The following is a 14867-nucleotide window of genomic DNA, read 5'->3' on the forward strand; positions in this document are numbered from 1 at the left end:
TTCCAGCTTAGTATTTCCAAGACGTTGCATTTGCAAATCCACTCCTCTGTTTAAAAATGTTTCAGTGACTTGCAACTTGTCTACAGTGTGAAGTCTAAATTTATTAGCTTGTTGTTTAAAGCCTTCTACAACCAGACCCTGAGCGACCTTCACGTCCTATCACTTTCTATTCCTCCAATGGCGCTTCTTAAACTGGACGATTCCTACCCTAGGAGTGTGGCTGTGTGGGATGGTGTTTGAAGCAATAGGGTAAAAAACCTAGTGTACCTTCTATTCTAGAGATGTCAATTTACCAGACAACAGTTATTTTAAAACTCTGTTTTTATGCAAAACCAAACACAGATGTTATAGGGTAGAATGCAACATTTTTATGGGCCTGTGAGCCACCTGTACATCTTCTTTGGAGAAAAGTCTACTTAAGTACTCTGGCCATGAATTCTAAACTTAAAACTAAGACTTCAAAGACCCTCTAAGGAGTCTGCTGGCCACATCCCAAGACCCTGAAGGGTATTACTTCCTCGCCCTCTCCAAACTGCCCAATAAGGAAGCAGGTGACAAAAAAAAAAATTGACCCTGGAATCACCTTTTGTAAATTCCCACCTCCAAGCTTTTCGACAGCTTGTTAACACTGGCTCCTCTCCCCAGAAGCCTTTCCTTCAAGTCCCAGCAACTCCCCCTGACCCTGCTGGGAAGGCGCACCAATTACCTGTCATTCAGGAAAGCCCGTAGCATGAGATGCTCCTATTGATCATCTGCCAGAACCAGACTTTCTGAAAAGTTCTTAAGGACCAGCTAGTCCAATCCCTCACTGAATAAAGGAGAAGCAAAGTCCAGGGAGGTGAGGTGATGCGTTGTCCTCCTAATTAGCAGGTAAGCTCCAGGCAGGGCTGGGTCTTCCGGGCTCTCTGCAAGGTCGTGCCCCGCACGGGGCAGAAACGATTTCATCAATTCGTCATCTAGACGGCCTTTCACTGACACTGTCTCTCCGCGTGGAGGAGCCGCTGGGATGCGCAGTGCAGGTGTCGTCCGTTTCAGAGGTAAAATAACCGAGCTGCGGATCTCCAGAGGCCGACTAGAGCCAGGACCAGAAGACAGGTTTCCCGTTTCGGGGACAGCGCCCGTCCCTGGGCGTTGGAAAATCGGCTGATGTTTCATCTGGTCAGGCAACCGTCCAGCGCTTCGTGCAACTGGCGCTAATCGTCGGGGATTAATCACACAGCCCGCAGCGGGCGGAAAGCAGCGGGAGGAGGCACCGAACCCTGAGGTGAGCTCCAAGTTCCGGAGCGCGCAAACCACGCCCCCTCCAGATTACGGCAGCTGCGTGTTCGCGCGCGTCCTCGAGTGCGCATGCGCAGCGGCGGAGGTTGTTCCGGCAGCCTTTCATTGAAGGGAGCCGCGAGTTTCAAATGCAGCGGCGTTTGCCATGATTCCCTGGGCCTGGCTTTCAGCGTAGCAATTCTTCCGGCGAAGAAGGTGAGCGCAGTGCTGTGTGGCGGCAGAGCTGAGGACGAGGAGCAGCGGGACAAGGAAGGGCGACTCTGGTGAAATCGCAAACTAGGTATCTGTTCCGGCGCGGGACCCCTGTATGCAAAGGTGGGTGGCCAGTCCCGAGCGGGAAATCATTCCGGAAGTTGAGGGCGGGGCCAGCGTGATTGACAGGCGGGAACCCTGTGCGGAGACTGGGCAGGCCTGCGAAGGTTGTGCCTGCGGTGGAACTGGGCGGTGCGCAGGAGTCGGTATTTACAGCAGCCGCGCGTCTGGGTCTGTCTTTTGGCCCAGCTATGTTGAGCTTTTCATGGATTATGTTACGTATATAAGACACTGCAGCAGTGAGTGAGCACTGTGACCCACTTGTCTCTTACAGATGCAGAAACTGAGTCCCAGAGATACTAACTTTAGCAAGGATACAGCTGGGATCCTAAACTTGGCAATCTGAGCCCAGAGCCGATAAAGTTAAGGGCTCCATGGCTCTAGCTTCCCTTAGGGCCGGAATTGAGGCGGAGCAGGGTACAGTACAGAGGCCAGGGATGAGTGCAGTTGACCAGATTGTTGACGGAAGTGTCATAAACGTGGACTTAAATGCTCATAAGCCGCTGGTTGGGTTCCACACAGGGTGCAAGCTCAGGTTGCAGGTGGGAGGGGAGACAGGGCCAGAGCAAGGTGGGAATGTGGGTTTTATGGGCCAGGCCATCCTCCAGCTGGTGGAGCACCACAGCACTGCAGTGTATGGCCCTGGCTTAACAGCAGTGCGGAAAAGCTTTTCTCTTGGGGCTGTGGTGCTTTCCAGGTGTGTGAAGTTAAAACATTTTAGGGCCATATGGTAGGTAGTACCTGCCACATAGTTGTCCTGGTCAGCCCCGGCTGCCATAACAAAAGACCATAAACTGGGTGGCTTCGACACAGAAATGTGTTTGCTCACAGTCCCAGAGGCTTGGGACGTCCAAGATCAGTGTGGGGAGGACACAATTGAGCCCATAGCAATAGTCTGTACTCAGTAATGAGTGATAATTGGGGACCGAAGAAAATGAACACTTTAAGAACTGACGTGGGCCGGGCGCGATGGCTCACGCCTGTAATCCCAGCACTTTGGGAGGCTGAAGCGGGTGGATCACGAGGTCAGGAGATCAAGACCATCCTGGCTAACCCGGTGAAACCCCGTCCCTACTAAAAATACAAAAAAATTAGCCGGGCGTGGTAGTCCCAGCTACTCCGGAGGCTGAGGCAGGAGAATGGCGTAAACCCGGGAGGCGGAGCTTGCAGTGAGCCGAGGTCATGCCACTGCACACCAGCCTGGGCGACAGAGCAAGACTCCGTCTCAAAAAAAAAATAAAAGAAAGAAAAGAACCAATATGTTCCTGAAGTGCTTTCACAACTCTTACCTCGTTTAATGAGCATGAGATTTGCTGTCCTGGTGTGTGCCTTGACACAGGGAGGTGATGGTTGTCCTCCGTCCACACAGCCAACCTGAAGAGGGCTGAACAAGTCACTGCAAATGTTTTTAATCTGGCTTAGTGAATCCGTTTTACTCAGATTTATCTAAACCTCTGTGATTTAGCCTGTGCTGCTTCTGGAATAATGAGATCTATAATTACCACTGACGGGGAAATGAAATAATACTTAATGTTTCTTCTGTATTGTTTAGTATTGTCATTCTAGAGTTTGGTAACCAAGTCTGCCTTTTTTATCCCACTTACCCTGGTGGGAGGAAAAGTGAGGAGATACAAAGCTTCAGGTGCGGTGGCCGTCTGGCAGATGTGGTTCAAATCCTGAGTTCAAGCACTTGCTGAGTGACCTTGGGCTAGTCACTTAAGTTTACTGCGTCTCAGTTTCTTTCTTTATAAAATAGAGCTTATAAAAATACCGACCACACAGGGTTGTTGTGGGGTTATGTGAAAACGGTTCAAAACCATTAAAGAACTGGCCATTTAACTAGATAGGTATTGAAGTCGTGGGACCTCCATTACCCAGCCTTGGAACAGAAACCTTTACTTATACAGCCCGCATGTCTGGCTGGCTACTCATTCGTTCATCACATTTTTGTTGAATGCCTATGAGGTGTTGAAGCACCTCATTCTGAGTCCTGGAGCCAGAGAAGAACAAGACAGACAAGGTTCCTCTATTTATGGAACTTATATTCCAGTGAGAAAGAATAAATAGGTTCAGATGGTGCTAAGAGCTATGAATAAGTTAAATACAGAGTAATGTGATTTTTAAAAAGTGACTTAGAGCAAGCTAGGGGTTGAGGAGTGGGGGTGGTGGTTGACCCCTGTCCAGTAGCCAGACAGCCGGAGAGCCTTCTCTGAGGAGGTGAGCCTGAGCCGGGCCTGGATATTGAGGACTCCTCCTTCTCCAGGCCAAGGGGAGCAGCAAGTGCAAGACCCGAGCTGAGTAGATGAGGCCGGGAGCCTGACCGGTATCAGGCTGACCAGTGTTCTGTCTTGAGAGAAGCTGCTGGTCAGCTTTTTCTCTTGGGATTCAGAACAGGGAGACACCAAGACTTTTTATTTGGCAGTGGGAGCCGAAGCTGAAAGGTCCAGGGGCTGACGAGGCCACGTGCAAGCTCCAGTGTGGGGTAAGCAGAAACCGAGTGCGCCGAGGGAGTGAGATTGTGGCGTGTCCGGCACCCGGCTGAGCAGGAGAGTGAACCCCGTGGGTGTATGTTGCTGGTGACGTTCTGGAGCTGTCTTGAAGTCTGAGCTACCTTGCCGCTTTAGTCTGCTTCTGTTTTTGGCTTTCCCAGATAGTTTCAATTCTTACTCTCAGTTTGTGAACCTCCTTTCAGTGAGCCTCCCTTTACTTACGCTGGATATCTCTTGCAACCGGATGAGCTTCACCAAAGCACAGTCATTTGGACCTGGATTCGAATCCCTGGTTTTCCACTTTTTAGCTGTGACTTTGAGCAATTAATTTCTATAAGAATCAGTATCCGATAGCTGTATCCTTATAGTGTTGTACAGATTTTTTTTTTTTTTTTTGAGATGGAGTCTTGCTCTGTCGCCCAGGCTGGAGTGCAGTGGCCGGATCTCAGCTCACTGCAAGCTCCGCCTCCCAGGTTCACGCCACTCCCCTGCCTCAGCCTCCCGAGTAGCTGGGACTACAGGCGCCCGCCACCACGCCCGGCTAGTTTTTTGTATTTTTTAGTAGAGACGGGGTTTCACCGTGTTAGCCAGGATGGTCTCGATCTTCTGACCTCGTGATCCGCCCGTCTCGGCCTCCCAAAGAGCTGGGATTACAGGCTTGAGCCACCGCGCCCGGCCATATTAAATGAGATAAGAAAAGCAAAAGACCCTGTAGAGTGTTTAACACATAGCAGATCCTCAAAATTTATTAGGTACCGTTCTTCCCCTTCCTTCATGTGTTAAAGCTTTTTTAGTCCATACCCCTCTCTCAGGATTGAATTGTCATAGTGTTTTTTAATTACCCTTCTTGTAATTATTCCTCTACCTCTGTAGTCATGTTTTTCTTTTTTCATTTTTTCTTGTCCCCAGAATGTCTGACAAAACAGCCAGATGCACATCTGTAAAGACAGAGCGTAAAATAGTGCTAGTTCTGTGAGTTCTCTCTTCTTGTGCAAATCCATAAATTGCCACCAATCTGTAGTGGTGTTAATTGCCCGTAAACCGAAGAGCATCGTGGCAACTACCTTTCCCCTCGTAAATACAGTGACACTATCACTACTCTTGTTGAGGCCAAAGTTACAAAGATGGGCTCTCGATCTATTAATATTAGTAAAATAGGTTTGGGACTTACTAACATTTGTGCTTAGAAGAGACAGACCTGGCAAATAGCTTGGAGAAGCGAATTCCAAAGAGAGAGGTGTGGGAACCAGGATGGAAGAGTCAGGCCTCCAGATGGTGATTCAAGGAAGAGAGGAGAGGTAAACACTATCTCAGAGATAATTAGATTCAGAAGAGGAGGAAAAAAAGATGACGTCAATGTGGAGCAGAGTTTTTCTTAGCCCTTAGCCTAGTAAGGAAAGAGAAATGCCTGGTCTCAGTACTGGGAAGCTGTTCCAGCCAGAGCTCCGTGATGTGAAGAGAGCTCTCCTATCTGGAGCCAAACAGAAAGTTCATACGTCTTGAGGCCAGAAAAATTAGTAGGAGGCAGCTCTGGCTGGTGCTGGAAATGGAGGCTAGGATGAACTAAGAAGCAAACTAAAGATACTTATAAGGATGTGTATGTTAACTTGCGCCATCCAAACAAGCTGTGTTCGTGGTCCTCTGCCTGTGAGTCATGATTTTCCAGGACCTTACAACAGGATAAAGTGAAGTAACTTCGGCTTGTGAATGTGCATTGCAGAGAAGTGGGAGAAGAAAGTAATTATAAGCAACACCCTAGATCCTAGGGGTGCTTGTCTTTGAGAAGAGAGCTCTAAGCCTTTTGTAGAGGCATTAGGAAGGTGTCGGAGCCACGGTGAAATGGCAGGGGAGATTCGGTTTAGGGGCTTTCCCGGTCTGCATTCTGCTAGAGTCGTTCGTTACATGTCGCTAGGTGGATTGCGTGATTCTGGTATGGCCTCATGCGGACCTGCGAAGGATGGAAAGAACATGGTCTCTGCTTCCCAGAAAAATGTACAACCCAAGGAGAAATTTGGTAACAAGTGTGGAAACTGCTCTTAGATACTGCTGCAGATTTCAAGCCACTTCTTCCTGGACCATGAGAGAGCTTAACATGTTATATTTATTTTTCCTAGGTCCATGGCTAATGAAACACAGAAAGTTGGTACCATCCATTTTCCTTTTCCCTTCACGCCCTATTCCATCCAGGAAGACTTCATGGCAGAGCTTTACCGGGTTTTGGAGGCTGGCAAGATTGGGATATTTGAGAGTCCAACTGGCACTGTGAGTATGAATAGTGAGAGATACTGATAAAGACAACGTAACGGCAGCCATGCTAGCTTTTCCTGTTTGCCTGTCTAGAGATGTTCATAGTTTGAAGTTGGGCAGAGTAGTCTCAGTTTGTCTTTCTGGGTAATGGTCACTTCCTCTATTAAAGCCTTTTTTTTGTTTTTTTTTTTTTTGAGATAGAGTCTTGCTCTGTCGCCCAGGCTGGAGTGAAGTGGCGCAATCTCGGCTCACTGCAATCTCTGCCTCCTGGGTTCACGCCATTCTCCTGCCTCAGCTCCCCAAGTAGCTGGGACTACAGGCCCCCGCCACCAAGCCCGGCTAATTTTTTTTTGTGTATTTTTAATAGAGACAGGGTTTCACTGTGTTAGCCAGGATGATCTCTATCTCCTGACCTTGTGATCCACCCACCTCGGCCTCCCAAAGTGCTAGGATTACAGGCGTGAGCCACCGTGCCTGGCCTGAAGTCTTAAACATAGCTCCATGATCTGAGAAAAATTAGGCTGAAGTCATTGGTGCCTTCCTATTATGGTAGATGAGACGGCTTCCTTACAAACTCTTTTCCCTCTCTTTCCCCATCCTTCAAATATAATTCTAAGTTTCAGTGTACATTTTGAGCATAATTTTGTCTTCAACAATATGTCTTAATACTCTGTTTTTTCAGAGTTAATAAGTGCCTTTTTAAAGTTAGTTCAGTTTTTAATATACCTATGCCAGTTCCTCCCACATCATCCCATGGCCTCTCAATACAATTTTCCATACAGAAAATTCCTGTCTTAGTCGGCCAGGACTGCCATAGTAAAATACCATAGACCGGGTGACTTAACAGGAATTTATTTCTCACCATTCTGGAGGCTGGAAAGTTGAAGATCAAGGTTCTGGCAGGGTTCTGGTTCTGGGGAGGGGGTCTCTTCCCGGCTTGCAGATGGCTGCCTTCTTGCTGTGGAACAAGCTAAAAAGAGGAGGAGAAAAACAGATCTTTGGTGTCTTTCTCTTTTATGAGGACAAGGGCTGCTCCCTTACTGCTGCTCCCTTATGACCTCCTTTACCCTTAAAGGCCAGATCTGTAGTATAGTCCCGTGGCAGGGTTGGGATTTCAACATATGTTTGTTAAGATGGGGAGTCTCACTGTGTGGCCCAGGCTGGTCTCGAACTCAGGTGATCCTCGCCTCTCAGCCTTTAGAGTAGCTAGTGGCTGGCAAGATCCGAGATTACGGGTGCACACCACCATACACAGCTTCTTTTGTTTTTGTTCTTTGCAAACATTTTTTTAACATGCATTTTGGTGGGGATACAATTTAGTCCACAGCAGATGACCAATTCCATTTTTACCCTGGAGCCCTCCTCTATCCTTTATTCTCTATCCTTTCCCTGTCATTTGAATTAGTTGCTCCTCAGACCGACTTGACAGATTTCAGCATGAGTGTTGCTGGGACAGACAACCGCACCCACACCACAGCAAGGTGTATGTCCATTTGGAGGCTTTCCTCGAACGTCTGGCGGCCCTGGACTGCCTGTGTGTGCTGAAGAGCAGGGTACAGAAAGACTGAGTCTGCAGGGCAGGCTGGCTGTGGCTGCCAGGCTGGGCTCCTTTGTTGGGGGCCTCCAGTTGCCAGCACGTCTGTGGGATTTTCCCTAGAGTCTTCGGTCTCTCCAGAGCAGGTGCCTCTACGCTCTGGCCCAGCAGGTACAAGGGCTGAAATCTGACAGCCAGTCTTCCTAGAGGTGGTCTGGGGAAGAGGCTCCAGGTGGAGGGTCCCCCTCAGTGCCTGCTTTCAGCCTGGCCCTCCTCCCCTTCCCCCTTGCCTCCTCACTCTGCCTGTTGCCTCCAGGGCTCTCCTAGCTCAGCTTCCACTGAGAGCCCACTTCCTGTCTTCTTCGAGGAGCAGGAGCAGGGATTGCAACCTGGGGATCTAATTGTTCTTGAAAAGAATTTCAATCCGTCCCTTTGTTTTCAGTGACCTGCCTTTCCTATCACTTCCTGAGTCTTTCTGAGAGTGAATAGGGGAGATCTCTGGGGACACTTGGGCTTGAGTGTCTCTGCCGAATCACTTTGATGTCTCTGTCGAATCGCTTCGTTGTCTCTGTCTTCTTTCCCTCTCTCCTAAAACATATTACTCCTTCCACTTTCTTTTTGTGAGTGTAAGCCTCCATATTACTTTGGTTAATTTTAGTGTGCTTTGGAACACAGTTGAGTGCATGTTCATTCTGCCTTGTTTATTTTCATTTTAGAGACAGGGTGTCGCTCTGCTGCCCAGGGCAGAGTGCAGTGTTAAGATCATGGTCCACTGCATGGATCATTCGACCTTCTGGTGTCAAGTGATCCTCCCACCTCAGCTTCCTGAGCAGCTGGGACTATAGGTGTGCACCATCACACCTGGCTAATTTTTTAATTTGTAGAAATGAGATCTCACTATGCTGCTCAGGCCGGTGGTCTTAAACCCCCAGGCTCAAGCAGTCCTCCTGCCCTCCCATAGTGCTGGGATTACAGGCATGAGCCACTGCACCTGACCCCTTTCACCTTGGTTAGCCTGACAACCCATCTTCTCCCTCTCAGATCTTTCCATCTCAGTCTTCTGCACTCCAGGCTTCCGCGTCGTCTTCCTCTGCTCAGTCTTTAATTGTCGATGTTCTGGTTCTATAGCCTCATCTTGTGTGCACTCTCTGGGAACATACCCTGTGGCTTTATTACCTTTGACATTCTTCTGTCTTCTAAATCATCTTCTGAATAGAGTGTTTTCTCCTGTCCTGGGTGTCCTGCAGGCCACAGGAGCAGCCATGCTGTGGGACACCCTGAGTGGGGTTTTTGTTACCTGTTGTACCTACCATGCCCTTCCCCGCCTTGGATGCACAGGTGCCCCCACCTTAGCTGCCTGAGATACTGTTTATCCTTGATAGTCACCTTTTAAGCCGTGTATCGCTCTATGAAGTGGAGTCACCATTACAACTTGGTGTGTGCTGTGCCTTGTGTAACACCGCAGTTCTGGGAGTCCTCGAACCTGGAGCGCATGCTTTGCAGGGATCTCTGATGCCCTCGAATTGTATGTTACATGTGGGCCTGTGGCCTCTTACTAGGGGCTCTGCACCTTTGTGTCCTCAGCTCTGAGCCCCATGCTTGCTACAACCAGCAGGTGTTCAGAGTGAATGAATTTGCTTATTGTGGCATAAATCATTTAACTGTGTTATCTGGGACGATACCCCAGGAAGGTGAGCCTTTGGTTATGCATCCTTTTAACATTTTCCAATCTCAAAGTTTTGCGGTCTCATTACTGGATGTAGAAAACCATGGGCCTCAGTTGTTCTTTTGTTGTTGTGCCGGAGTGTACCCACGGTTGTTTTTGAAAGATAACTTTGACCATGCCCTCAGGAACTTCCTCAGCTCACTTTCAGATGGAGGGCACTGGCTTTCTAACCATTGTCTCCTGGCCCAGTGACAGCTGAAGCTGACTGCTTCCAATGTCACAGGCAGCACGGAAGAGCCGCCCCCCAGGTGCTGCTGGGAAGTGCCGCCTGGAACTCTCTGCCGTTTACTTTCTGTCAAAAGCCGAGGGAAATGGTCCATACGGGGCTTTTGTAAAAATATGGGATCCATCCATTTGTCAACAGTGTCATTCTATCCTATCCCAGGGCCCTTCAAGATTCTGATGAAAACTAATAGATCCCATATCCCAGAATAATGCTGTTAATAATTGTATTATTATTACTTAATGATAGCAAAAAGTTAGCTCACTCTAACCGCTCACTTGTTATTTGCCAGGCAATCCTCTAATCCAGAGGATTTGGCCTTTCATGTGTCCTGCTTGCACCATTTCTATGAGGAGGGTGCTACTTGCACCATGTCCTGCTTGCACCATTTCTATGAGGAGGGTGCTACTGTTGCCATTCCCATTTCTGCACTCCTGGAAACAAGCGTAGTGAGGCCAGCCTGAGCCACAGAGCTGCAGGTTGGGGAGGCAGCTGGAACCCTGGCGCCTGGCTGTGGAGTTTGAGGCTCTGACTCCTGTGCTGCGCTGCTGCCCCAACCCTGGTCAAACCAGGTATTTCACCCCACCCCGGATACTCTGAGAACCCCTCCGGGTTCAGCAGGCTGGAAGAGCTGACTGCCTGCAGCAGAAGGCATGGACTCCTCCAGAGACTCCCCTGAGCTGAGTCCCCCTGTGGACACCAGGGCCACCTCCTTGTGGTGCTCCCTGAAGGGTCCTCTCTGGAAGAACTGTATTGGTTCCCTGGAGCTGCCGGAGGGAAGCTTCACACACTGGGGCTTAAACAACAGAAACTGATGTCCCGCAGCGCTGGAGGCTGGAGGCTGAGATCAAGGTGTCCGCGTGCCTGGGCCCTTCTGAGGGTCGCAAGGCAAAGATCTCTTCAGGCCCCTTTCCCTGGCTTATAGGTGGCGTCTTCTTGGGTGTCGTCACATCGCCTGCCTTCTGCTCATGTCTGCATCCACGTGTCCCCTTTCTAATAAGGATATTCGCCCTTCAGGCTGGGGCCCGTCCTAGTAGTCTCATCTTAACTGATTACATTTGCGATGGTCCTATTTCCAGATAAGGCCACATTCTGAGACACTGGGGGTTAGGACTTCAACATAGGAATTTGGAGGAATACAATTCAATCAGGCTCACAGAAAATTCTGGTCTTAAGTCAAGAGTAGTGTTTTCCAGTCTGTGTGCAGAGGCGCACACCTGTAGTCCCAGCCACTTGGGAGGCTGAGGCCAGAGAATTGTGTGAGCTCAGGAGTTCCATACCAGCCTGGGCAACATAGCAAGACCTCCTCTCAAAAACAGAGAGAGTGGTGTCCTCTAGAGTGATTAGTTTGCTTTAAAAAATAAAAAAATAAACATGTAAACCCTGGCCCTCGTGACTCATCATCCTGCATCTGCATGAGGGCTGAGTGGCTGCTAGGCTCCGCGTTGGCAAGTGCATGGGATTTCTTGCTTAGCATTTGGGGGCCTTAATTCTTTTGGGGGGCTTTTTGTCTAATGTCTCAGCTTCTAATTTTGTGCGATATTTACATATAATCTGATAAACTGCTTTAAATTTGTTTTCAGAACAGTAAGCTGGATAATTAAAGAAGCTCTTTCCTGCTTCTTGGGCCCAATTTTCGTTTCTTCCTTCTTTTCTGTTTTTCCTGGCTATCCTAATGCTAATTTCCTTCCTTTCCTTTCCTTTCCTAGGCTGGTCTTAGAGCATCCTCTCATATGTACAGCCAGACCTTCTTTCAAGCTTTTAGTAAAATGGGGAAAGGTCATGTGGGAAGCTTTGTTGTTTTCCTGTTTCTGAAGATCATTTTTCTTTCTGCAGGGAAAGTCCTTAAGTCTTATTTGTGGAGCCCTCTCCTGGCTCCGTGACTTTGAACAGAAGAAGCGTGAGGAAGAGGCACGACTCCTTGAAACTGGAACTGGCCCCTTACATGATGAGAAAGATGAATCCCTGTGTCTGTCGTCTTCCTGCAAAGGGGCCGCAGCCACCCCGAGGCCTGCTGGAGAGCCGGCCTGGGTGACTCAGTTTGTGCAGAAGAAAGAAGAGAGGGACCTGGTGGATCGACTAAAGGTGAGACCAGGGGTATCCCGAAGTGGGAGTGATGGAGGAAACATGGCTTCAGCGATTGTTCTGGGGCGATTCCGAGAATCAAGTAGTGTGTGTTCCTCTGCCGTTGCCGTGCCTCTCAGCTCTTCATCAGCTCCTTGGGTCGACGGTGCTGCCCTGGTGCTATCTTTTTTGAGCTGGAGGTCAGCAGGCCTTCTCCACATAACGAACTGTCGGTTCCCATTTATTACTCACCTGGGAAAGGACCTGTTCATTGCCATTGGCAACGTGGTTCAGTGGCTGCAAATGGATCTGATGGAGAGCGTGTGGCTTTGGGAGGAGTGTGCAGCCTTGCGCGGTGAGCAGCGAGGCTGGGACCTGCGGGATTGAGGTCCTGGTGGGGGATGCGGCAGCCCTTGAGTGCTGGTTGGGGAAGGAGAGCTGCCCCAGGTGAGGAGGCGCCAGGCTGAGCCATCCAGACTCCTTAGGAGAGGCCTGGTTAGGGGCTTCCTGGTGATTTTCCTTCATGTCTGCCTCCTTTAGGCGGAGCAGGCCAGGAGGAAGCAGCGAGAAGAACGCCTGCAGCAGCTGCAGCACAGGGCGCAGTTCAAATATGCAGCCAAGCGCCTGGTGAGCCTCATTTCTTGGGGGGTAGGATTATGTCCAGGCAGGGTCGCTCTGCTTGGAGGCTCATGGATGCGTGGCCAGGGCCTCAGTCTCCCCTCCATGATCCTCACTGGCTATGTGCTCCTGTACAGGAGCTGGGCTGTGAGTGGTTGAGGCGTGGATCCTGCGAGTAGACCTCTCTCCAGCCAGGCAGCCAGGCCCCTGTGAATGGGCGTAGTGTGCTTTGTCTCTGGCACGTGGGAGGCGGGTACTGGTGCTGAGACTTCTTCCTCCCTCCCCACCTCCACTCCTCCTGTCCAGAGGCAGGAAGAAGAAGAAACGGAGAATCTCCTCCGCCTCAGCAGAGAGATGCTAGAGACAGGCCCGGGGGCTGAGCGGCCGGAGCAGCTGGAGTCTGGGGAGGAGGAGCTGGTCCTTGCCGAATACGAGAGCGACGAGGAGAAAAAGGCAGCGAGCGGGTGAGACAGAGGTGGCAGCGCTACCCTGCCCCAGGCCAGGGGACACCCTTGAAGACAGCTCTTTCCCTCATGCCACAGATGCCATGAAGCACCTGGTGAGAGGCATGGTGGCCTCTGCCCTCTGCTCTAAGCCGGGTCCTTCCTGGGATCCATGAGTGCCAATGGCTGTGAGGACAGTCACTGGCCTGGCCTGTGTCCTCTCAGCTGTCCTCACGGCAGCTCAGGCAGGGCAGGAACATTTGGATCTGTGCCTTATACACAAGGAGGCTGCAGCCCCACAAGGGGAGACACCTTGGCTGAGGCCACAAGCCTCGACAGTGGAGAGCTGGGCTGGAACTCGGCCAGCCTGGCTCTAGATCTCAGGCTCTGAGGCAGCTGACTGCGCTGGGTAACCTGTGAGGTGTCAGCCGTCAAGGCGTCCTTAGCCTGAGCTTTTCTTCTCCCATAAGGCCTCTGTTGGTCTAGACTCGAGGTTTCCACTTGATGAGCCATGAGCTGCTGGGTGACTTAGCCCTGAGCAGGCCACCCAGGCCATTTCGGGCCCACAGGATCCCTGGTGACAGCCCTGTTCCCATTCACACTGGAACCTCACCACCATCCCTGAGTGTCTGCTCTGGGTGTGGCACTGTCCAGATGCTGTGGACGTAGAAGGGAAGAAGACATGGAGGGGACAGTTAATAGACATGAAAACAAATAGCACCTGTGTGAAATCAGCGTGTTTGCCTACAAGGAAAACCAAACGGTGATGTGGATGGGATGGGGGGCTGCACCTGGTGATGGGTCCCGTGTGTCCCGTGGCACCCTGGCCACCGCATCTGTCAGAGGGTAACTGCAAGACCAGAGACCTTCTGTGGATGTTCCTGAAGGTTCATCCCCGGCCCTCACGGTCTGTCTGCAGGGCGCCTTCTGACGCCACCTCCAGCCTCCCTCCACCAGATGCCAGCTTCCCCGCTGCCCTGACCTTCCTCCAGCGTGCCAGGCCGTCCTCTGTCCTGTCCGAGAATTTGCTCATGCAACGTGCTGTAGCCAAACACCCTTCCCTCCTCCCTTGGCAGATGTCTTCCTCTCCTTTAAGGCCTGGCTCAGGTGTCATCTGGGTGGCCTCGGGTGTCAGCTGCTCTGTTTTGCTCACGCACCCGCTTGTGCTTCTGTTGTTGCCTCCTCTCCCTGGCTGAGCTCGAGCTGCTTCAGGCAGGAACCACGTCTTTATAGTTTTGTGTTCCCAGAGCTGACCCAGCGTTTGGCGTAGGGGTGTGCTCAGTAAAATCGAGTTGACATGAATGAGCAGATGCTTCCTCGTTCCAGTCCAGTAGTGTGATTCCAGGCTGCCCATGCGGATCTCGACTTCTGCCCCTGCCCAGGGCAGAGACCACCGTGCTGCTTTATGCCTCACTGGAGAGAGGGTCATAAACAGCTTGTGCTCCATGAACCCTTCCTGCCCGCCTCCAAGGTCGTGCTTCTGCTCCCCCTCCACTTCCTTAGAGCCCATGAAGACAAGGCAGAGAACTTTAGTGGACGTGGAGGTGGTGAATATTACAGGAACAAAGTGCTCCTTCAGGTCTGGGCAAGAGCCATGGATCCTGTAGGTCAGCTTCCGGGGCTTCCCATGCCCTCACATTTCAGGAGATAACGTGAGCCTCAGAGGACCTGAGTTCTGAATAGAAAATTTTTGCTGTTCATTTCTTCACACACCCAGCCGCTCACTGAGCTCCTGCTGGCTTTGTCCAGCATGCGGCATAAGATTGATCCAAGCCTTTAAGATAGAGCTGCCTGCCCTTTAGTGACCATGAAGCCAAACCTGTAATAATTACTCTTCTGATAACCCAAGGCAATTGTGTTCTGTTTTGTTAGAAAGGAATTTCGAGGTGAACAAAAATGTTTTCTTTTTGTGTGATGTTCCCATAGGTAGTGT

The 14867-nt window shown here is 50.5% G+C and overlaps 1 protein-coding gene across 3 annotated transcripts in view; it reads left to right on the top strand.

Moving 5' to 3' along the window:
- Positions 1–309: 309 nt before the first annotated feature.
- Positions 310–14867, top strand: part of DDX11 (DEAD/H-box helicase 11) — a 31938-nt gene continuing 17380 nt past the window's right edge. For 2 of the 3 annotated variants that reach the window (XM_050750202.1, XM_050750203.1), the window contains exons 1-5: positions 310–1593; positions 6194–6341; positions 11646–11894; positions 12414–12500; positions 12798–12955. In XM_050750202.1, the coding sequence (XP_050606159.1) occupies positions 1586–1593; positions 6194–6341; positions 11646–11894; positions 12414–12500; positions 12798–12955 (650 nt within the window). In that variant the 5' untranslated portion in view covers positions 310–1585. Of the gene's footprint in view, positions 1594–4805; positions 6094–6193; positions 6342–11645; positions 11895–12413; positions 12501–12797; positions 12956–14867 lie in introns of those variants that run through there. The other variant, XM_050750201.1, reaches the window with a different exon arrangement.

Source organism: Macaca thibetana, chromosome 11 (assembly GCF_024542745.1).
Source record: "Macaca thibetana thibetana isolate TM-01 chromosome 11, ASM2454274v1, whole genome shotgun sequence".
Lineage (NCBI taxonomy): Eukaryota > Metazoa > Chordata > Mammalia > Primates > Cercopithecidae > Macaca > Macaca thibetana.